General features: G+C 43.2%; 1 protein-coding gene across 1 annotated transcript in view; it reads right to left on the bottom strand.

Annotated features, from left to right (window-relative positions):
• The window catches only part of LOC122565541 (cysteine proteinase 4-like), a 90745-nt gene extending 71876 nt beyond the window's left edge, over positions 1-18869 (bottom strand). The window contains exons 1-4 of the mRNA XM_043721596.1: positions 18741-18869; positions 10906-11025; positions 9187-9295; positions 1196-1334 (exon numbers count right to left, since the gene is read on the bottom strand). Coding sequence (XP_043577531.1) covers positions 1196-1334; positions 9187-9295; positions 10906-10999 — 342 coding nt within the window. The 5' untranslated portion in view covers positions 11000-11025; positions 18741-18869. The remainder of the gene's footprint in view (positions 1-1195; positions 1335-9186; positions 9296-10905; positions 11026-18740) is intronic.
• Between the last annotated feature and the right edge of the window lie 1704 nt (positions 18870-20573).

Below are 20573 nucleotides of genomic sequence, written 5' to 3'. Positions count from 1 at the left end.
GAAAGAACCTAAAGGATCATCCATAGTGTCACACCACAACCTTGAAAGACAAAAAGTTATAAAGAATTCAACTCCAGGACTCTTCAGCAGCAAAAAACTTCAAAGAACAACACTGCACAATGATTGAAACTGGACACATCCACAGACACAGATGGTTGGAATTGTAGCCAAATTCCACTATTAATTAGTTAATAGCCAAGTCAGGTTGTGAAGCTTCACTTGTTTACTTGCGAGATCTTATTTTGGTTGTTACGTGCAATAATGTTTAAATAGTTGTTTCAATGTTTGATTGTCTGAGAGATTTTATGCTAAGTAGCCGAATTAAAAAGGTCACTTGTGGTAATTTACCCACAAGAAGGGAGGAGCGAGAGTGACAGCATCACTTCACAGGGGAAGGCGAGACTCAGATGATGGAGAAGGGACTTGACAGGGAGAAGGATGAAATGATATTCAGATTGCTGTCGTGCTCCCAGTAACTTTTTTCTTTCTTTAGATAGAGTTTAGAGATACACACACAAAGATAGAGCGAGAGCGCGACACATATAGAGAGAGGGAGACACACACACAGACACAGAGAGCGAGACAAACACAGAGAGAGACAGAGAGACTGCGACAGAGAGAGAGAGAGAGAGAGAGACAGAGACACAGAGAGAGAGGCAAAAGAAAAAGAACGAGGGAAAGATCAGGATGACAGCCAACTCACTTCCCAAATTCACTTCCATGTAAAATCTGCTGGGGCCAGCAGAGAGCGCGCAACGATCAGAGCTGAACCAAAGAGAGCACTCGTTACACCTAACCCAGTCCAGTCACCATGCCCTGCCCTTACACCACAAATTAGGGCTGAATCTTTCTTTACCTCGCTCTAGTTCTACTTATTGAACCAAAAAGGCAAAAAAACTGGCTGATAGAAACTACCATCCAGAAGTGTCAATTAATTACTCATTTAAATTATCAATGTATTATTTTTGAGGTTTCTCAATAAGTAATCCATGTTCACAGTTGCAGCCCCCTTATCTTTCTGAAATTTAGTCACAATCTCCAGGGAAACAAAGATTTTTTTTTAAAATGTGCTCCCTACACAATCCTGTGACAAGAGGTTCGCCAGCCCTGCTCTAGATTATTGCTCCAGTGACATTATCACCAGAGCAGCATCTTCTGAGCCACCCTGGGGAAGCTTACTGTTCTGGTCACTCACCTCGGTGTACTGTTTCTGATGTAGCACCTTCCATTTCTCCCAGCCTTCAGTCAACAGTGGATCAACCAACAAAGGCGAAGCAGTAACAGCCACAATCTGCAAAGTCCCCAGAAACAGCAGGAACATCATCATGGCTTTCCTGGGGGTGGGGAAGAAAAAAAAATCAGGAAAACATCTCATAACGTCTTGTTTTGATTGTTATGAGTTTCTTCACTCCATGAATTGCATTAGAAGCATTTAGTCTTTCACATGTCAACATTGCTGTTACTGAACAAACATTATTGGACAATATCTCAAGCACAAGGACTAGGAAGTCTTGCTACAATTCGAGTCATATAGATGTATAGCATGGAAACAGACCCTTTGGTTCAAACCGTCCATGCCAACCAGATATCCCAACCCAATCTAGTCCCACCTGCCAGCACCCAGCCCATATCCCTCCAAACCCTTCCTATTCATATACCCATCCAGATGCCTTTTAAAATGTTGCGATTGTACCAGCCTCCACCATTTCCTCAAGTTGCCTTTTAGGTCTCTCTTATATCTTTCCCCGCTCACCGTAAACCTATGCACTCTAGTTCTGGACTCTCCCACCCAGGGAGGAGACAATGTCTATTTATCCTATCTATGCCCTTCATGATTTTATAAACCTCTATAAAGGTCACCCCTCAGCCTCCACGCTTGTACAGAACTTTGGTGAGACCACTGCTGGAGTACTGTGCACCGTTTAGTGATGAGCTGGCTCAGGACTGTTGGACTTTTTTCAAGATATAACTTTTATTTTCCTTATTCGTAAGTTATTCAAAATGGCATCATGTCATGTCAACCAATGAAAGCTTTTCAATGCATCTTATTGAATTCTTACTGTAAAGTACATGTAACAAAGTCAGTTTTGATCTTGCACTGGGGGCAGTACACAAAAGGTTCACTTCATTAGATCTAAGAAGACAGAGCTTTTACTTGAGAGAAATAGAACAATGCCAATGAAGTATACAAGGGTTTGGATTGGTAGAAATGATTTCAATTGGAGAATCTAGAACAAGGGGCAAGATCTCAGGATGAAGATGAGGAGAAATTTCTTTGCTGAACCGATTGTGGATATTTTGAATTCTCTACCCTAAAGGGTGGATGATGGCCAAAAAGTGAGAACATGCAAGGCTTCTGATCTCTTAGGGAAATATGGATACAGGTGGAATAGTGAATTTGAGGTTGAAGATCAACCATGATCAAGTTGTTGGGGCGTTTCCTCTGTTTGTATGGAAACGGTCTCTGTGCTGAGGGTTCACTGTTCTTCATTCACCCTCTGGTGTGCTATTCTTCCCAGAAAGGGACGTATGACAGTTTGGGGAGTGTGGAGGTTTATTGTCAAATGTCCCGTAAATGACCCAGGTGGAATGGAAAACGCTATAAAACAGTCTGTCATTCACCTATCACTGTACAAACAATCAGGGAACAGTCAAGAGATTTGTTTACCTCTGTTTTATGCCTCCAATCATAGGGCACTGTAGGCCAATGCCACCAAAAGGAAATCTACCCAAGTATTGGGCACCACTAAATCAAACAAGTGACTCAGAGAAAGATATAAAAGGGACTAAAGGCCAACTTTTCCACGCATAGGGTGATGAATGTATGGAATGAGCTGCAGGAGAAGGTAGTGGAGGCTGGTACAATTACAACATTTTGGCATTTAAAAGGCATCTCGATGGGTGTAAGAAAAGGAAGGGTTGAGAGAGATTTGGGCTAAGTATTGGCAGATGGGATTAGATTAGGAGATCTGTTTGGCATGGAACAGTTGGACCAAAGGGTCTGTTTCTGTGCTGTAAATCTCTATGACTCTGTCACCTAAAGCCCATCAACTCAGTCCTTTTTGCTCTTAAGGTCATTACCCACTGTTTTGTTCTTATTAGAACAGTGAGGTCTTGCAAAGAGCTGTTGATGTTAATTTGTTCATCAGTGAATAGTGTTGTTGAAGTCAGCCCCCAGGTAAGTTTCTTCAGTTTGTTAGAGTTCCAGATGGAATCACTGAACTGGGTAACCTCACCAGGTGGAGACCAATCAGGCTCCGCTTGGCTTTTCAACAGTCCCTCGGTTCGCTGCAAAGTTCAAAGTTCAATGAGAGATTCCCTTATGGATACCTTCTCCTAGACCTAAATCAAACAGGTTTTAAAAAGGAGACAAGTTTACCAAGCTTTCCTCAACCAACAAGGGATTTTATAAATTACTAAAAAATTTACAAATTAGTAGTAACAAAAACACAAATAAAAGGCAGATCCAAAGAGATATACCGTATATATTCATGTAAAAGTGGAACGGTTTAGACTCTTAAAAAAAAAAGTTAAAATTTATGGGGTCAACAATAACATAGATACTACTTCTGAGGGGCTCAAATCCATGCTACAGCCCAAAAATACCATATCATTAGCAGAAGCCCAATTGAAATCTCAACAAATAATTTAAAAAAAACAAATTGTGGTAAATTACTGGACAAAGGCTACATAAAAAAGGAATTAACAAGCTTTTATTTGTAAAAAATAAAAAAAGTGAAGAAATACAAGTCCTGCAAAATCACACTGTTCAACATCTTCACCAATGAATAAAGCTTCAGTCAGGATGAATAATATCACCTTACGGATCCACTCCAGTTTCACTGGCTGTAGTTAGAGGTAACACATCATCCACTTAATCTGTGTCATTGCGCAGATGAGCATCCTCAGTACCATCCAATGCATTCAAAATTCCACATTTGTGGAATTATTTGAAAATAGTATCAGCTTTTATTTCTTTCCACAAAACAGCAATCCATTCACAGATCAGTGGCAGTGATAGAGCCTGCATACAGTCTCCTCTGGTGTATGTTTTTCTCCATCCAGTTATTCCACTTTATTCTCATTGTATCCTTAAACGGCTTGTTGATACCAACATCTATTGGTTGCAAAACACTTGTAAATCCGCCAGCAATTACAGCTACGTCAGTGTTATGTGATCGGATGTCATCAACAACATTCTTCATTCGATGGGATCTAAACTGGCCCCAGACGGACTACACAAGGAAAAGAGAGAGATTCGCCATCAGGTTGTGAATTCCAATCTTCCTTTATCCATTTTCTACATCCACCTTCATCCACCCAGCCTTATGGATGCACGTGGATGACCCATTCCTTTTCAAGACTTCTCCATTGGCAAAGTTTTGCTCTTAAAAATAGCCTTTGGTTTTAACCTAACGCCCTCAGCCACACAAGAAAGAATGAAAGTAAACCTTACTTTTGCCAGGGCCAGTGGCAATACCAATACAGGTTTTTATCTCCTTTTGGGTTCACAGTTCGATTCTCTGGCATGTCAAGAGTAATAGGCGTTTCGTCCAAGTTTCCAATGCATGATAACTTGTAGCCTTCCTTCTGCTGATGTTTTGATTACAAACCGGTGAAACTGTAATACCTTACCTTCTAGTTCAGCAGGAAGCTTTTGTGTAGTCAGAGTTCTCTGCTGAAGTACTAAGTCATGCCTTCTCATGACCCTTGTGCACTATCCAGCACTTCCCTCAAAATCCAAAATTCCGTCCTTCTTGGATTTGTTTCGTGCATGGATTCGAATGGCTTCACAACATTTTCCATGTTGACAATTTTCAAGTACCTGCTCAGCAATATTTTCCTCCAATTGTGGCCTCTTGCCAGGTTGACCTCTGTTGGCACACTTTTGTTTTAGTATTGTCTGAAGTTGGTTCAATACCTTTCTCCAGACTCTCAAGTTTTTCTGAAACACAAAATTCTCTTGCTGCTACACCATTATTTACTTCCCTGCAACTTTAATAACTTCCAGTTCTAGCACTGCTGTATATTTTGTGTTTTTATTGGGAGGGCATTTTTAACTCAAAAAAGTAGTTTTAAAACCTCACTTATGTATATGATTGTATTCCATGAGGTTGATTGGCACCAGATTCCTTCGCACCAAATTGATATGCACTGGACATCAAATCACAACTCTGCTAAAGGGCTGATGACGACAACTGTGAATAGGTTTGTTAGAAAAACCCATCTGGGTCACTAATGACCTTTAGGGAAGGAAACTGCCATCCTTATGGTCTGACCTACATGTGACTCCAGACCCACAGCAATGTGTTGACTCTTGACTGCCCTCTGGGCAATAAATGCTGACCTTGCCACTGACACCCTCATCCGGTGAATGAATTAAAAATAATAGTAGCACAAAAAAAATTCATTTCCTCATTGTAACATTTACATGTAGGATAGCTTGTCCCAAAACATTGATCTATTATCGAAGAATAAGGGTTGACTTTTATATGAGATATGGAAAATTCCAGGATTTTTTTGGCCAGAAATCAAGGATCGACTTTTACTCAAGTACATACACTGATTGATCTCTGAATTCTTAATGGATAGTTGAAAGTCTTGGCAGCCACAGAACGTCACTTACACCATTGTTGCTGTTAGCTGAATTCAATTGAGGTACTTAGCTTTACAGATTTGGAGATGCCGGTGTTGGACTGGGGTGTACAAAGTTAAAAATCACACAACACCAGGTTATAGTCCAACAGGTTTAATTGGAAGCACCAGCTTTCGGAGTGTCGCTCCTTCATCAGGTGGTAGTGGAAATGTGTTAGGATTGAGCTCTCCACTACCATCTGATGAAGGAGCGATGCTCCAAAAGCTAGTGTGCTTCCAATTAAGCCTGTTGGACTATAACCTAGTGTTGTGTGATTTTTAGCTTCAGATGGTTTGAAACTCCTCTGCCCCAAATCCTCTCAGCTGAGGCTGACTGGCAACACTCAAGAGTGATAGTTATTTTCCATTCTTTATTGACAAAGCTGGGTTGTTAAATTGGCTGTTCTTCCAACTGTAACCCTCATGGCATATTGGACCAAGACACTGCAGTATAAGGCCAGAACAGAAAGTGTACTGGTGTTTTTCTACTGAGGGATTTCAGAGATAATAAGGTCCTTGTTATCTCTTTCTGTTACATTCTCTTCATTTGAAATTTCTCTGACACAGTGCGAGTGTGACATTCTATAAGTCCCACCTTGCCATCGGCAATTAAATTTACATCTGAAGTTACTTTCTTGGCTGTAGCAGATTTCATTTGAGAAACACATTTTGGATCTAAAAGTGAACATGAAACTTTATGATTCTGATCGGTTGTGTTGACAATGCATACCAGGAGGTGGCTCTGCCCAACAAAAACTTGGCCCAACTATAATACTGGACATGATTTGGAGATGCCGGTGTTGGACTGGGGTGTACAAAGTTAAAAATCACACAACACCAGGTTATAGTCCAACAGGTTTAATTGGAAGCACACTAGCTTTCGGAGTGACGCTCCTTCATCAGGTGATAGTGGAGGGCTCGATCGTAACACAGAATTTATAGCAAAAATTTACAGTGTAATGTAACTGAAATTATACATTGATTGTCTGTTAAGCCTTTCATCTGTTAGAATACAGTGATTGATTTACACATGAAATAAGTGAAACTCAAAACCTTTTTTTAAAGTTGCATTCTCGGGTTAGCTGTTAACAATGGGTGATAGCTAGACAATGTTGAAGGTGTTAGCCCCCTGGTGTTCTCTGTCTATGCCATGATGTTTAGATTGATTCTAATCTAAAAAGTGAGATAACAGAGTTTTACATAAATTCATGCAGTTTGAGCTCAGAGTTCTACATGAATGTATGCAATTTTTGAGCAAAGTGCAATGTAACTCTGCAAGTACAAATTCACCCCACAAAATATGAGTGCAGTGAGTGCAGAGTGTCTTAAGTCTGTGAGAATGCAACTTTAAAAAAAAGGTTTGGTGATTTACACATGAAAGAAGTGAAACTATCACTATATTCTAACAGATGAAAGGCTTAACAAACAATCAATGTATAATTTCAGTTACATCACACTGAAAACTTTTGCTATAAATTCTGTTATGATCGAGCCCTCCACTATCACCTGATGAAGGAGCGTCGCTCCGAAAGAGAGTGTGCTTCCAATTAAAACTGTTGGACTATAACCTGGTGTTGTGTGGTTTTTAACATAATACTGGACAGCAGTCATGTTCAGCAAATACCAAGCAAACAGATAGTCTTTTAAAACTCATTTTACAAGTGAGTAGAAGAGAGAAACCTAAAGGGGAGGTTTATTGGTGTTGTTCAGAATCATGGAGAATTTTGATAAAGGCATGGATAGAGTCACAGAGACAGGCCCTTCGACTCAAACGGGTCCATGCTGATCAAAATGTCCATCCACGCTAGCCACATTTCCCTGCGCTTAGCCCATATCCTTCAAAAACTTTGCTATCCATGTATTTGTCCAAATGCCTTTTAAAAATATTGTTAATGTACCTGCCTCAACCACTTCTACTGGCAGCTCATTCCATATGGATACCATCCTCTGTGAAAAAGTTGCCCCTCAGGTTCCCTTTTATTCATTCCCCTTTAACCTTACACCAGTGCCCTCTAATCCTTGAATCCTCAACCCTGGGAAAAAGACTGAGTGCATTCATCCTATCCATGCCTTTCACGATCTTATACACTTCTATAAAGATCCTCCTCAGTCTCCTATGCTCTTGAGGAAAAAAAAAGGCTTTGTTTGTCCAACTTCTCCCTATAACTCAGACCCTAGAGCCCTGCCAAGATCCTTGTAAATTTCTTCTGCATTCTCTTAATAACATCCTTTCTATAATAAAAGGTGACCAAAACTGAACACAACACTCCCAAGTGTGGCCTCACCAACATCTTGTACAACCGCAACATAAACTTCCCAACTTCTATACTCAATGTCCTGACTGAAGGCCAGTGTGCCAAAAGCCTTCTTCAATGAACTGCCTCCCGGTGACTCCATTTTCAGAGAACCATGCACCTGAATTCCAAGGTCCCTCTGTTCCACTACGTCTAAGGCCCTGCCATTCACCATAAGTCAATAAGAAGAAATTGTTTTCAGTGGTAAAACAGAGGGCACACAGACCATGAGTCATTAAGACAACCAAAAGTAGCAAACAAACTTTTAAACAAAAAGTCATCATTATCTAGAACACCACTGCTTCAAGACAGAGTATGTGGATACAATGCAAACTTTCAAAAAAGGAATTAAAATTGACAAAGAGGTAGGAAATAAATGCTAGACTATGGCGAAAGAGCAGATTAAAATCATTGGTTGTTCAGTAGCTAATGGGGAAAACAATGATTTCTTTGGGAAGTTCTAACATTGTGGATCCTACGTATTTGCACGAAATCCTCCTGAACTCGAGTAATCCCGGTGTGATACTGGGAGTTTGTTTTGCAACAATGAACATTAACCTCAAGAGGCAGCCTGCTTTCCCATATTCATTAAAAAAAAAAGTGTGAAGTCTTCACCAACATGTGAGCATTAAATCTTTTTCAAAAAAAAAAGGTATAGCCCTTTAAATAAAGCAACATTTTGGTACAAACAAGTGACACAACTGGGTTGAATTAACTCTAAAGAAATGTGTTTCTAATCAGAGAGATAGGAAGTAGTTTGGTTTCTTCTGTCAGCAAAATCAAGTTATTTTAGCCTCTCGATCTCGTGCGTCTTTGGCAGCTATTACTTCTGCTTTGTTCTGGTTTCTTATTCCCAGATTTTAAAATAGAGATGTCAAAATCTATTCTCATTTCCATTTTCTGAAAAACTACATGTTTCCAAATAACCTTTTTATTGTCAAAGCTCACATTTCAAAATGCGTAAGCATTCTTGTTGAATCTTCAAAGAACGCATCAGTTCACATGAAACATTAAATTTGGATTAGGAGTCGTCTTTAAACACAGGGATCAGTACATTCAACATTGTCTGTTAGACACAGTCAGCAAACGCTGAGACTCAGGCTCCCCATCCTGCCGGCATTATTTCACTTATGGATGTTAGGAGGTGCCATTGGAATTGGAACTGTTGGCAGAATCTTCCCAGGCATTGACTGACATAGGCAATGCTGACAAAGTTGGATTAGAGATTCAGCTGGTGAAGAATCGGTGTCAGACCCACCTTTGTTCTAAGAAGACCCAGCATTCCCTGCCGGTGGAGTTCAGTGAATTGAATCCAGCAGCAACACTAAGTTCACAACAGCAGATAGCAAATGTGTCCTTCAGGGAGTCTGCTTAGTTTGGGGTAAAAAAAAGTTAATTTAAATTTATTGTACAAATTATTTCTAACTTGCAAGCATTTTCATGAAACTAAAATTTGATGAGGCAGTCCTAGCGCCGACTCTGGCTGCTACAAAGCATAGTTTAGGTTCCTGGCGGCATCTGTGTCCAATACAAATTCATGAAGCCAGAGGAGAGGTTGGGCCCAGTATGAGACCCTGCAGCATTGGTATGGTAGACCCAAGGAGGACTCAGATGTGGAGGAGTGGAGTTTGGGCTGGTGCAGTACCCAGCAGCATTGGCGGCATCTATGTTGGTGGGGTTCCACAAGGACTCATTGTAGCGAGGGCATCAGTGGAGACAAGATGTCGCTGAAGAATGGCAACCTTCACTTTGGTGGTGGCAGCAAATGGGGACTCATGCCTGGCCACTAGGCCCATCATGGAGCACTACACAAGAAGGACTGCAAAGTCAAACTTTTTTGTATATTTCTTCACTCTTGTCTTTATATTCTACGTTTCGGTTTATTTTTGTGTTAAGATGGCACCAGAGAGTGGAGCACCGTATTTGGTATTGAAATAGATGAGATAATCAACCAACCAATAAAAATAAAATAAAAAAAAATAAAAATTCAGGGGGAGGGAACAAGAAAGGGACTTCTCATTAGTGACAGCAAGTAGTCCCAGTTTCTACCCAAGCGTGCAATAGAGAGGAGGATCCCCTTAGTCAGCAGCGAGCAGCGCCTGCATTGAAAATTGGATGGCAACAATCCCTGACGTGACAATCAGACTGATTACCTGGTAACACCAGCACACTGCCTGCTCCTCAGGCAAACGTCCCCACACCACCTCCTACCCATTGCCCTCACCCACAGACCTTGGCATCTGACACGACTGTGCATTAGAAGATACAAGATACTGCGGGAGATGGGATTCTTGACAGAACCCATTGCCATGACAAGGCGACAGTGCAGCAAGATGATCAGTTTGATTATACTGCACTGCTGCTGTTCAAAAGGCAACGCTGGGAGATGAAGTCCTTACTTAAAGAAGTGCGTGGGAATGTTTGGAAGCTCAGTACTGACTGGCTTGACATGGAGTACCAGAAAGAAAGGAACATGGAGGCCTGGGGGTAGGCAGGAGCAACCCCTCGATTACCAGGTTGACCCAATAACTCACTGTGCCAAGCAAGACTGGCATCACCTTCTCAACGCACACAACTCAAGTATGCACGAGAAATGAAAAATGGCTGCCACCACACCCAGAGTAGGCAGAATCAGTGTTTGTCTTCCATCCGAGCGCATAGGCCTCTAATTATGAGCAACTGAAGAAGGGACCTTCAATGGGAAAATGCATTAACCAGGCACTTCCAGAGTACAGGACAAACTCATCCTTAATCATAAACCTCTACATGTGAAATACACACAGTGTCCAACCAAGTGACCACAAATCCTGGTCACAAACAATCTTCACTATCTCATTGTTCAATACAGATTGAAGCTGGTCATCTCTGAAGTTGAATGAATCACAGAGGAGTTTAAAAGTGGTAGCTGTGGCCACAATTCACAAAGACAACCCAAGGTCTCCTTCAGCTGCTGAGCAGGGAACAGATTCCCTCTCACCTTGTGTTGTAAATATTTCACAACATGCTCCTATTTGCAATGCCACCTTTCTTTGGCGATTTTGGGCTGGAAGGTCTCGGTCTCCAGACAGCATTTCCAGTCAGTCTGGAGCATCGGAGGCTGTGGGGTGATCATATAAAAAAGTTTAATAAATTATAAGGAGCATAGTAAAAGGTGAATAGCAAAAAGGTCTTTACCCAGGGTCAGGGAGTCCTAAACTAGAGGGCATTAGTTTAAGGTGAGATAGGAAAGATTTAAAAGGGACCTGATGGACAAGCTTTTCACACAGAGGGTGGTGCACGTATGGAACGATTTGCCAGAGGTTGTGGAGGCTGTTATAATTACAACAACATTTTTAAAAAAAACATTTGGACTGGTACATGGATTGGAAAGGTTTAGAATGATATGGACCAAATGCAGGCAAATGGGACGAGTTCAGTTTAAGAAACCTGGTCGGCATGGACAGGTTGGGCCGAAGGGCCTGTTTCCATGCTGTATAACTCCATGAAGGACTGGGTGACGTCCTAGTTTAGTGGCTGACAACTGCGCTAAACATTTCTGGGACTGGCTGCTACCAAGAATCCACTGGATCTCTCAAATCTCAACCTATAAATGAACCATGACTTAGCAATGCAATCTGGTGCCAGATCACATCACTCTCTCATTTCCCCGTGACAATGTCAGCGCTGCCATTGGACAGTAGGCTTATAGCTGTCACCCCTGACCTGTGAGAGGGCGTGCTAGACTTACACACATTGTATTGAGAGAGCTAGATCATAAAAACAGACGAGCTCATCAATAGAAAAGGAATCCATTCCATCAGTGTAAAATTCAGCTGCGATTGTCAGTACCACATCTGAGATGTTAGTGCTAGGTACCATGGGAGCTGCATTAAGAACTCCCACATTCCTGCTTCATTTCAAAGGGCTGGATGCTCTACAAGAATATTTCCTGGGCCTATGCTACTTTCTCCCAACCCCACCCCCCTCTCATTTATCTCTCCACCCTGCAGGCACCCTGCCTCTAGTCCTGATGAAGGGCTTTTGCCCAAAACGTCAATTTTCCTGCTCCTCGGATGCTGCCTGACCTGCTTTTTCCAGCACCACTCTAACCTCGACTCTGATTTCCAGCATCTGCAGTTCTTGTTTTTACCAAGAACACTTCCTGGCAGACAGGGCTACCCAGTGCCAGCAGGACTGACAACTCTTACATCTGGCCCTGACTGAGGCAGAGTATGAAAACTACAGAGTCCTTTCTCCCCACCCAGGGCCACTGAAATGCCCGAAGGTGACGTTACAACAATTGGACCAGTCTGGACAGGGCACAGTTCAAACAGAGTGTGCTGTATAACCCTAGTCCTCTGAGCTCGGCACAATTGCCGCAGGTGTCAGTGGGGGATGGGGGATTGATTGTGACTGTTGGTCTGTGATTGCTCTCCCACTACATGTACCCCTGAATCCTCACAGCGCCAGTGAATGGGAGAATAGGATGAGCTGGGTACCATAAAGGTGTGGTCTTTCACTAATGAGGAGAGATTTGGAAGCTCATGTGAGAACACCTCCTAGTCCTTGCAGAGAGAAACCCTCCATGAAATTCACCGAAATGGACACTTCTGATATCTAGTAACACTGAGCCCCATGTGCTGAACGGGTGACAGGGTAAGTGGAATAGCAGTTACCAGAAAGCTGGTGCATCACTTCCTCCCAAAGCACACACTAAAAAAAACACTTCCACCTTTTTGTTGCCAACTCAAAAAGTCAAAGGTCAAACATTGAAAAGTTTGAGTTCCTCTCCCTTCCCCCAACTGTCAGTAACAGACGGGTTGGAAGGTAACGTTGCTAACTCTGGATTCAGTTCTCCAGAAGATTGATCATGTGACATTTGATCCCATGGCAGTTGTGCATGTGATACCATCCACATGATGTTTAATCACATGGTAATTGCCAACTGTTTGCACATCACGCATTTAGTGAAATATCTCAATGGTTCTGTAACTACCACAGTTCTGAAAGAAACCACATCCAACATGAGCTCCATGTAAATTATATCAGAATTAAAAGTTCCTAGAATGTTTCACTAATGATAAATAAAATGTTACAATACTAATAGCGAGATGGATGAGCACAGGGCAAGTCTAATTACTGCCTCTCTGATGTAGATAGGTCCAGAGGACAGGGAGTAAATGTTCGCCTTTGTCATATTGTGGGAAATCCACCATCTTCACCTGGTCTGGCCTACTCTGGATTCCAGATCCACAGCAACATGGCAGAACCCTGGGCTGCCCTCTGGACAATGACAGCTGCTCTCGACAGCAATGCTCAAAGAAACAAAGAAAATAAATTCAAGGTGGGTGTGGGAAAGAAAAAAAAAAAAGATTTGCAGAGAAATATCCAGGGGTAAAAGGGAAGTTGATTCCATCAGTAACTGATGCAAACTCGCTTAAAATCCACTAATCAATGGGGATGGGGAAAGATGATCCCCCTTATGATGACAGCTAATAACACAGAGTCTACCTGTAATGGGTAGATGGAGGAAGAGTGCCCCATTGTAGAATCACTGGTAGTGTAATCTGACAATGTACTGACAGTCACCCTGAAACCTATCCCCCTGCACAAGGTGTAGGCAAGAAGCCATGTTGATGCTTCTTTAACACTGGCCTCCTTCTATACTGTAAAATCATTCCGTTTATTACACCTGAACCAGCTCCCCAAATAGCTACCCAGCTCATCCCAGCCCTATCTCTGTAACCCTCTAACTTATCACTTTGAAAGTGATCCAGCTGTCTTATCAACTTCCTAAAGTAGGTGCTCCCCCACTCTCCCAGGCTGTGCATTCCAAATCCTAACAAAGTCACAAAGTTTCTCCTTATCTTACTCCTAACTCGTGACAATCCTAAAAGTGTGACCCTGACTTACTGACATACCAACAAGTGGAAACAGAATATTCTTCATTACCCTGTCAAAATTGTTCATAATTTTGAATGCCTCAATAAGGTCACTCCCTAAGCTCCTCTACTCAGGAAAATAAACCTAATCTCTCCAGGGTTGAGCATCCTTCTGGAAAAAAAGGTGCCAAGATCTGAACACAACTCTCCAAATGCTGTCTGACCAATACTTTGTAGAGGTGTGGCGTCATTCCCCTGTTTCTATACCTCAAATTTATGTGCCCAATGATCCAATAAGCCTTCTTAACAACTGTTTTGGCTTGCCTGGCCTTGATTTGGTGATTTCTCCAGTCTGGGTAATGATGGAGACACCCAATGCAAAAGACAAAGGTGGTGAAAGAGAACAAGGTTTGAAATGGGTGTGAATTAAGGTGTGAAGAGACAGAGTGGATCCTCTCTACAAAGAGCAAAGGAAACAAGAAGCAAAAAGGCTGTGGTAGGGAGAGGTGTTGTATGAGATTGCATGGAAAAAAGAGCCATGGTGGGGAAAGCTAGTGAGGAGGTGTTAAAAAGTAATGGAGGAGTGGACCAGGGTGTCCCAGAGGAAGTAGTCCCTGCGGAACTCTGACAGTGGAAGAAAGGATGTGTTTGATGAAGGTATCCTGCTGAAGGTGGCAGAATTGGTGGGGGATCATCCTTTTGAGGATGTGTATAGGGTATAAGCAGGCAGGGAAAGAGTTAAGTTCTGAGTTTTGTGAAACAAGAGGTTCAGCTGAGCATGACTCAGATCAGATAGGAATTTACAGTTAACAATGGGGTGCTGGAGGCAAGGGTGATGGGTTAACAAGGTGGAAAAGCAATCATTATGCAGAGCCATTTAACAAGATGAGGTAGCATTCAGTATGTGAGATCAGTTTAACAAGGTGAAAAATATTTTATTATGTGAAGCCAGTTATTCATTGTGTAACAGCAGATGGGCTTAATCTTTACTATTGACACTCACCAATTGTAACGGTCACCCAACTGATATGTTGGTGTTGCCTCATCTGGATGCTCTTCCCTGTAAAATGACTATTTGGATCATTGAGAAACATGCTGTTCCAGAGAGGACAGAGAACTCATGTCCCTGTGCACATGGGTACTCTCACTCTCACTCTCACTCCTTCCAGAGCCTAGCATAAAGACGAAGGGGGTAAACTATACTGTGTCTCTGCTTCAACTGAGGAGGGGAAAACAGAAGTGGGACGACACTTTGAAGGTGGAGCCTGTTGGGGTGGAACATGATGACAGAGGAACCCTATCATTGTTCTGGGAAGGAAGGGGAGGGTTGAAGGCAGAAGGTGGGAGATGGGTTGGACACGACTGAACACCCTGTCCACCTCAATGTGCAGGTTCCTCTGTTGTGGGAAAAAAAAAGACTGTTGGGGGCAGCTCGGTAGGTACAACAGAGACAGAGAAACTGGGTGAATGCAATCCTTGCAGGAAGCAGGGTGTGAGGATGTGTAGTTGAGGTAACTGTGGGAGTCAGTGGGTTTGTAATGGATTTTGGTGAACAGCCTATTCTCAAATGAACAGTGAAATCAAGGAAGGGAAGAGTCAGAGATGGACTAGGGAAGGGTGACAAAAGAAAAGGAAATTCGAAGTAAAAGGGATTAATTTTTCCAATTCTGGGAGAGAGCAGGGAGCAGCCCCAAAGTCATCATCAATGTATTGGAGAAGGCACTGTAAGTGTGGGCCTGAGGAGGAGTGGAACAAGGAATTTTCCATCTATCCATATAGTGCCAGGCAGACCTGGGACCTACTGCCCCACTTATGACTCGGAGAACATAAAAGTTAAAGGAGCAGCTATCCAAAGTGAACCCTATTTGAACTGCCAATGCAATTACATCCAGTGGCTTAGTGGTTAGCACTGATGTCTCACAGCATCAGATAAGGTGGGGGGGGTCAATTCCAGCCTCCGGCAATGGTCTGTGTGCAGTTTGCACATTCTCCCGGTGTCTGTGTGGGTTTCCTCTGGATGCTCCGGTTTCCTCCCACAATCCAAAGATGTGCAGGTTAGGTGAATTGGCCATGCTAAATTTCCCATAGTGTTCAGAGACATGCAAGTTAAGGGTAAAATGTAGAGTAATAGGTTCAGGGAATGAGTCTGAGTGAGATACTCTTCAGAGGGTTGGTGTGGACTTGTTGGGTCGAAGGCCTGTTTCCACACTGTAGGGATTCGATGATCCTCATGTAAGGGAACCAAAAAAAAAAAACAAATTGTACTCACAATGCTATAGTCTCACGACTGCCTTGTATAGTCACAGCAACATTTCTCTACTTTTGGACTCCTTCAGTAATGAAAGCCAAAATTCCATTTGCCTTCCTTATCACCTGCTGTAACCAGTTTTCCCAGGAGTCAGGCACTAGGACATCCAAATCCCTCTGCACCCAATCACTCTGAAGTTTATCTCAATTTAGATGATGGGTTGTCCTTCTACTCCCCTGACTGAAATGAATAATCTCACATTATGAATATCCACATTAAACTTCGTCTGCCAAATTTTGGCCTATTCATCCATATCCATTTGTAAGATACTTATTTCTTCATTACATTAAAATGGGTGGGAAAAATGCAATCTACAAATTTGGCTTTAGTCATTTCTATCCCTGCATCCAAGTCATTAATGGGATTGTAAAATAGTTGGCCCTTCTTCAGGAATCGGGCTTATGCCCGAAACGTCGATTCTCCTGTTCCCTGGATGCTGCCTGACCTGCTGCGCTTTTCCAGCAACACATTTCCAGCTCTGATCTCCAGCATCTGCAGTCCTCACTTTCTCGTGTAAAATAGTTGGGGCCAGAATACTGAACCCCACCAGTTACATCTTGGCTATCAGTACCCAGGAGGGAAAAAATAAAAATCAGCAAATTCAGGCTGACATCTGATCCCAATGTGAAGCAGAGTCACAGAAATCAAGGATGACTCACCGGTGAGCAGAGAGAGTGCAGCACTGTCAGAGCTGCCACCTTTTAGGTGAGGTTTCCAGCAAACAGATTTCATTGATTCATGCCATTATAAATCAGAGAAAAAGGGAAGTTCTCTACAGTCTCCTGACTGATATTATCTTTCAACCAACATCACAAGAACATTGTCCTAAAGAAAGCTCACTGGATCTGAAACACTAACTCTCTACCTCTCACTGCAGATGGTGCCAGACCTCAGTTTCCTGATGAAGAGCTAATAACGAAAACATCGACTCTCCTGCTCCTCGGATGCTGCCTGACCGGCTGTGCTTTTCCAGTGCCACACTTTTTGGCTCGGAGTTCCAGCATCTGCAGTCCTGACCTTCTCCCTGCAGAGATTTTCCAGCTATTTATGTTTTTGTTTCACAAGGACATAGCCACTTTATTGTATGGTCTTGTCTAAACTGGGAAGACAATACACAGACAGGGTGACTACTTTGCAGAACACCCTCTCTCCATCTGTAAAAACTACCCCAAGCTTTCAGCTGCCTGCTACTTCAAAAGACCAGTGTTCTCAAGTCAACACTGCTCTCTCAGGCCTGCTCCAGTGAGATTCAACACAAGCTTCAGGAACAACACCTCATCTTCCCCCTAGGTACCTCACAGTCTTCAGGGGGGGTTACACAGCTACCTCACAGCACTAGGGACCCAGGCAGAAGTGGGTACTGCATATACTGGAGATTAGAGTGGAGCTGGAAAAGCACAACAGATCAGGCAGCATCTGAGGAGCAGGAAAAAAAGAAAAATCAGGCAAAAGCCCTTCAACAGGAAAGGGACCCAGGTCCATTCCCATCCTCAGGTGACTGTGTGGGGTTTGCATGTTCACCCCATGTCTGTGGGGGTTTCCTCCAGGTGTTCCAGTTTCCTCCACAGCCCAAAGATGCACAGGTCAGGGTGGTTTGGCCATGCTAAATTGCCCGTAGTTTACAGGAATATGCAGGGTAGGTGGGTTAGCTACAGGAAATGCAGAGTTACAGGGTCAGGGGCTGGATCTGGGCAGGATGCTCTTTAGACAACCAGTGTGGACCCAATGGGCTGAATGGCCTGCTTCCACACTGTAGAGAATCTAATGATTCAGGACTCAACACTGAGTTTAATAAATTTCAGAGGGTACATCCTCCTCCAGTGTTTTCTCCAGCTCCATAACTCTGGTCCTGTACTGTACAAGTTGCTCCCAGCACTACCAACCCATTCTAACTACTCATATTTCCCCATTTATCACCTACTCAGCAGTCACTTTTTCCCTGGCTTACTGTCAGCCAGCCTTTAGTCTGCTCTCCCTGGGCACCTTCTCCATATACACAGTATACAACTCACTCCTTCGCCTACTCCCCATTCCAAACCCACTAAGTCACCGACATAAATACCATTGTTTCCCAGTTACTTTCAAATCTGACTGAGGGTCTTGATATCTTAACTGTTTTTCCCTCTCCACAGATGCTGCGAGACGTGCTGATTTTCTCCAGCAATTTCTGCTTTTGTCCTGTTGCCTGGCTCAGATTCAGCTCACTGGATTGCTGTGCCCATTTACCACATTGTAACAGTGACGAAGCTAATTACCCCCATCGACTGGACAGCAGTTTGTAAAGTCTGCTGGTTGTGAAACTAAGAAAACCAAGAGTTCATTCCCTCAAAGATTTAGGCTCTTAGCCCAATGTTCGTAGTCACTTTAACTGGGAATTGGAGTGAATTTTAAAAACATGGACAAATCCCAAAATTCCTCAAAGGTAAGACTTTGTAGGGAAAAAAAATCGACTTAAAACGAAATCTCCATTGATTCCCAAACATTTACAGTTAAAAACTACAGAACCGTATACAGAGAACGTTGACTTTTCCAAAGTTCCAACTTTGGTTAATTGAGATGTTACCGGAGCAGTAAATCACTGAGCTTCCCCCATCCGTCCGTCAGAGTCTGTCTCTGTCGGTTCTGCAGAGAGTTAGCACTTACCTTGTTATCGACTTCCTCTCCCCTCGGCGTCTCCTCTAGCTCAAGGCGGCCACTTAAATTCTCCAGACTGGACCAATACTGTGCCAGCACACAATAAAACAACTTCCTCTCCCCGACCTCATGTGACAGGGAAATTCCAAACTCTCACGTCAGTCTGTGATTAACCCTCTCATGAATATGCATTCTGGTAAATGGTCTGTGTGAAGGTCAGAGTTGCATGTTGCATAAACCTCCCCCTGTATCAGCGACGCGAATGCAGCTAACTGTGGCCCCACTGCCTGCTGTGGATGAACCTCTGGATGATTGCAATGTTTGCACCCCTCCCTGGTAGACCAGCAAGAGGCTGGAAGAACACGGCAAGCCAGGCAGCATCAGGAGGTGGAGAAGTCGATGTTTTGGGTGTAACCCTGCTTCAGTTCTGGGGGTGGGTGTGGGGGGAGCTGCAGATAAAGAGGGTGGAGGAGGCAGGGTGGTAGGCAGAGGGTACTATCCGGTTGGTCAATGGGAGGAATGAATCCAATTGGTGGCAGGGAGCAGTAGAAGGGAGGGAGAGGGGCTGGGATGGGAGTCAGGGGATGGGAAGAGGCGTTATTTGAACTTGGAGAACTCAATGTTGAGTCCACTGAGCTGTAGGCTGCCCAGGCGGAAGATAAAAATCACACAACACCAGGTTATAGTCCAACAGGTTTAATTGGAAGCACACTAGCTTGAAAAATTGATTGCAATGTTTGCACCTCTCCCTGGTAGACAAGCAGGAGGCTGGAAGAACACAGCAAGCCAGGCAATCAATTTTTCAATGTATAATTTCAGTTACATCACACTAAATTTTTGCAATAAAATCTGTGTGTTAGGATTGAGCCCTCCACTATCACCTGATGAAGGAGCGACACTCCGAAAGCTAGTGCTTCCAATTAAACCTATTGGACTATAATCTGGTGTTGTGTGAATTTTAACTTTGTACACCCTGGTCGAACACCGGCATCTCCAAATCAGGTGGAAGATGAGGTGTTGTTCCTCCAATTTGCAGTTTGGTTCATGTGACAATGGAGGAGGTCAAGGATGGTCATGTCGGAAAGGGAGTGGGAAAGGGAATTGAAATGGGCAGTGACTGGGAGGTCCGGTCGGGCACTGCGAGCCTGGCTATGTGTGGCTCAGAGCGGACAAATCTGACTTTAAAGTGGAGCTGGACTCACTGCACTGCTCCCAGGAGAATCATAATGCTGCAACATCTGTGCTGACTGCTTCAAAGACCATTACACCAGTACCAAGGGTCTTTCAACCACAATACAATGGGGATACATTTAGTTACCGGACCCTCAGTTATCTGTAAATACTATCTTGCATACAGAAAAAATTCCTTTGGGTTTGTTGGAACTGTCAGGAAAGTCAAACTCCAATGTTTGTTTCTTCCTTAGTGTGTAAACATTATACAGAACTGAGCTACTGTAGTAACTGAGTATGTAGATAAAAGTTTTTTTATGAATAAAGTATAATTTTGAAATTAAAAAATTCCATGACCTGGGTATACCCAACATCGCCCTTATTTTGATAACTACCTTTGTGTGTGGCTGCAACAAGCTGTGCACTGATCCTCAATACCCAAACACCAGGTGTCACTGAGGTTCTACCTGTTCCCGGTTTTGGGAAGGATGGGCCTGGCCTCGCTGCCGCAGAACGCTCCAAGTAGGTGGACCATTGCATATCCCAGCTGGCCTTTGTAGAGACATTTACAAAGAGCAACACCTTCGACCACCAGTCCATCAGGAAGTGGTCAGCATGTAGTGTCAGCAAGACCACCAGGAAAAGGAGAGTGTTGATGAACAGGTCAGATTG

This window comes from Chiloscyllium plagiosum, chromosome 31, assembly GCF_004010195.1.
Source record: "Chiloscyllium plagiosum isolate BGI_BamShark_2017 chromosome 31, ASM401019v2, whole genome shotgun sequence".
Taxonomy (NCBI): Eukaryota; Metazoa; Chordata; class Chondrichthyes; order Orectolobiformes; family Hemiscylliidae; genus Chiloscyllium; species Chiloscyllium plagiosum.
Note: the sequence above shows the minus strand (reverse complement) of the source record. Positions and strands in the feature narration are given on the sequence as shown.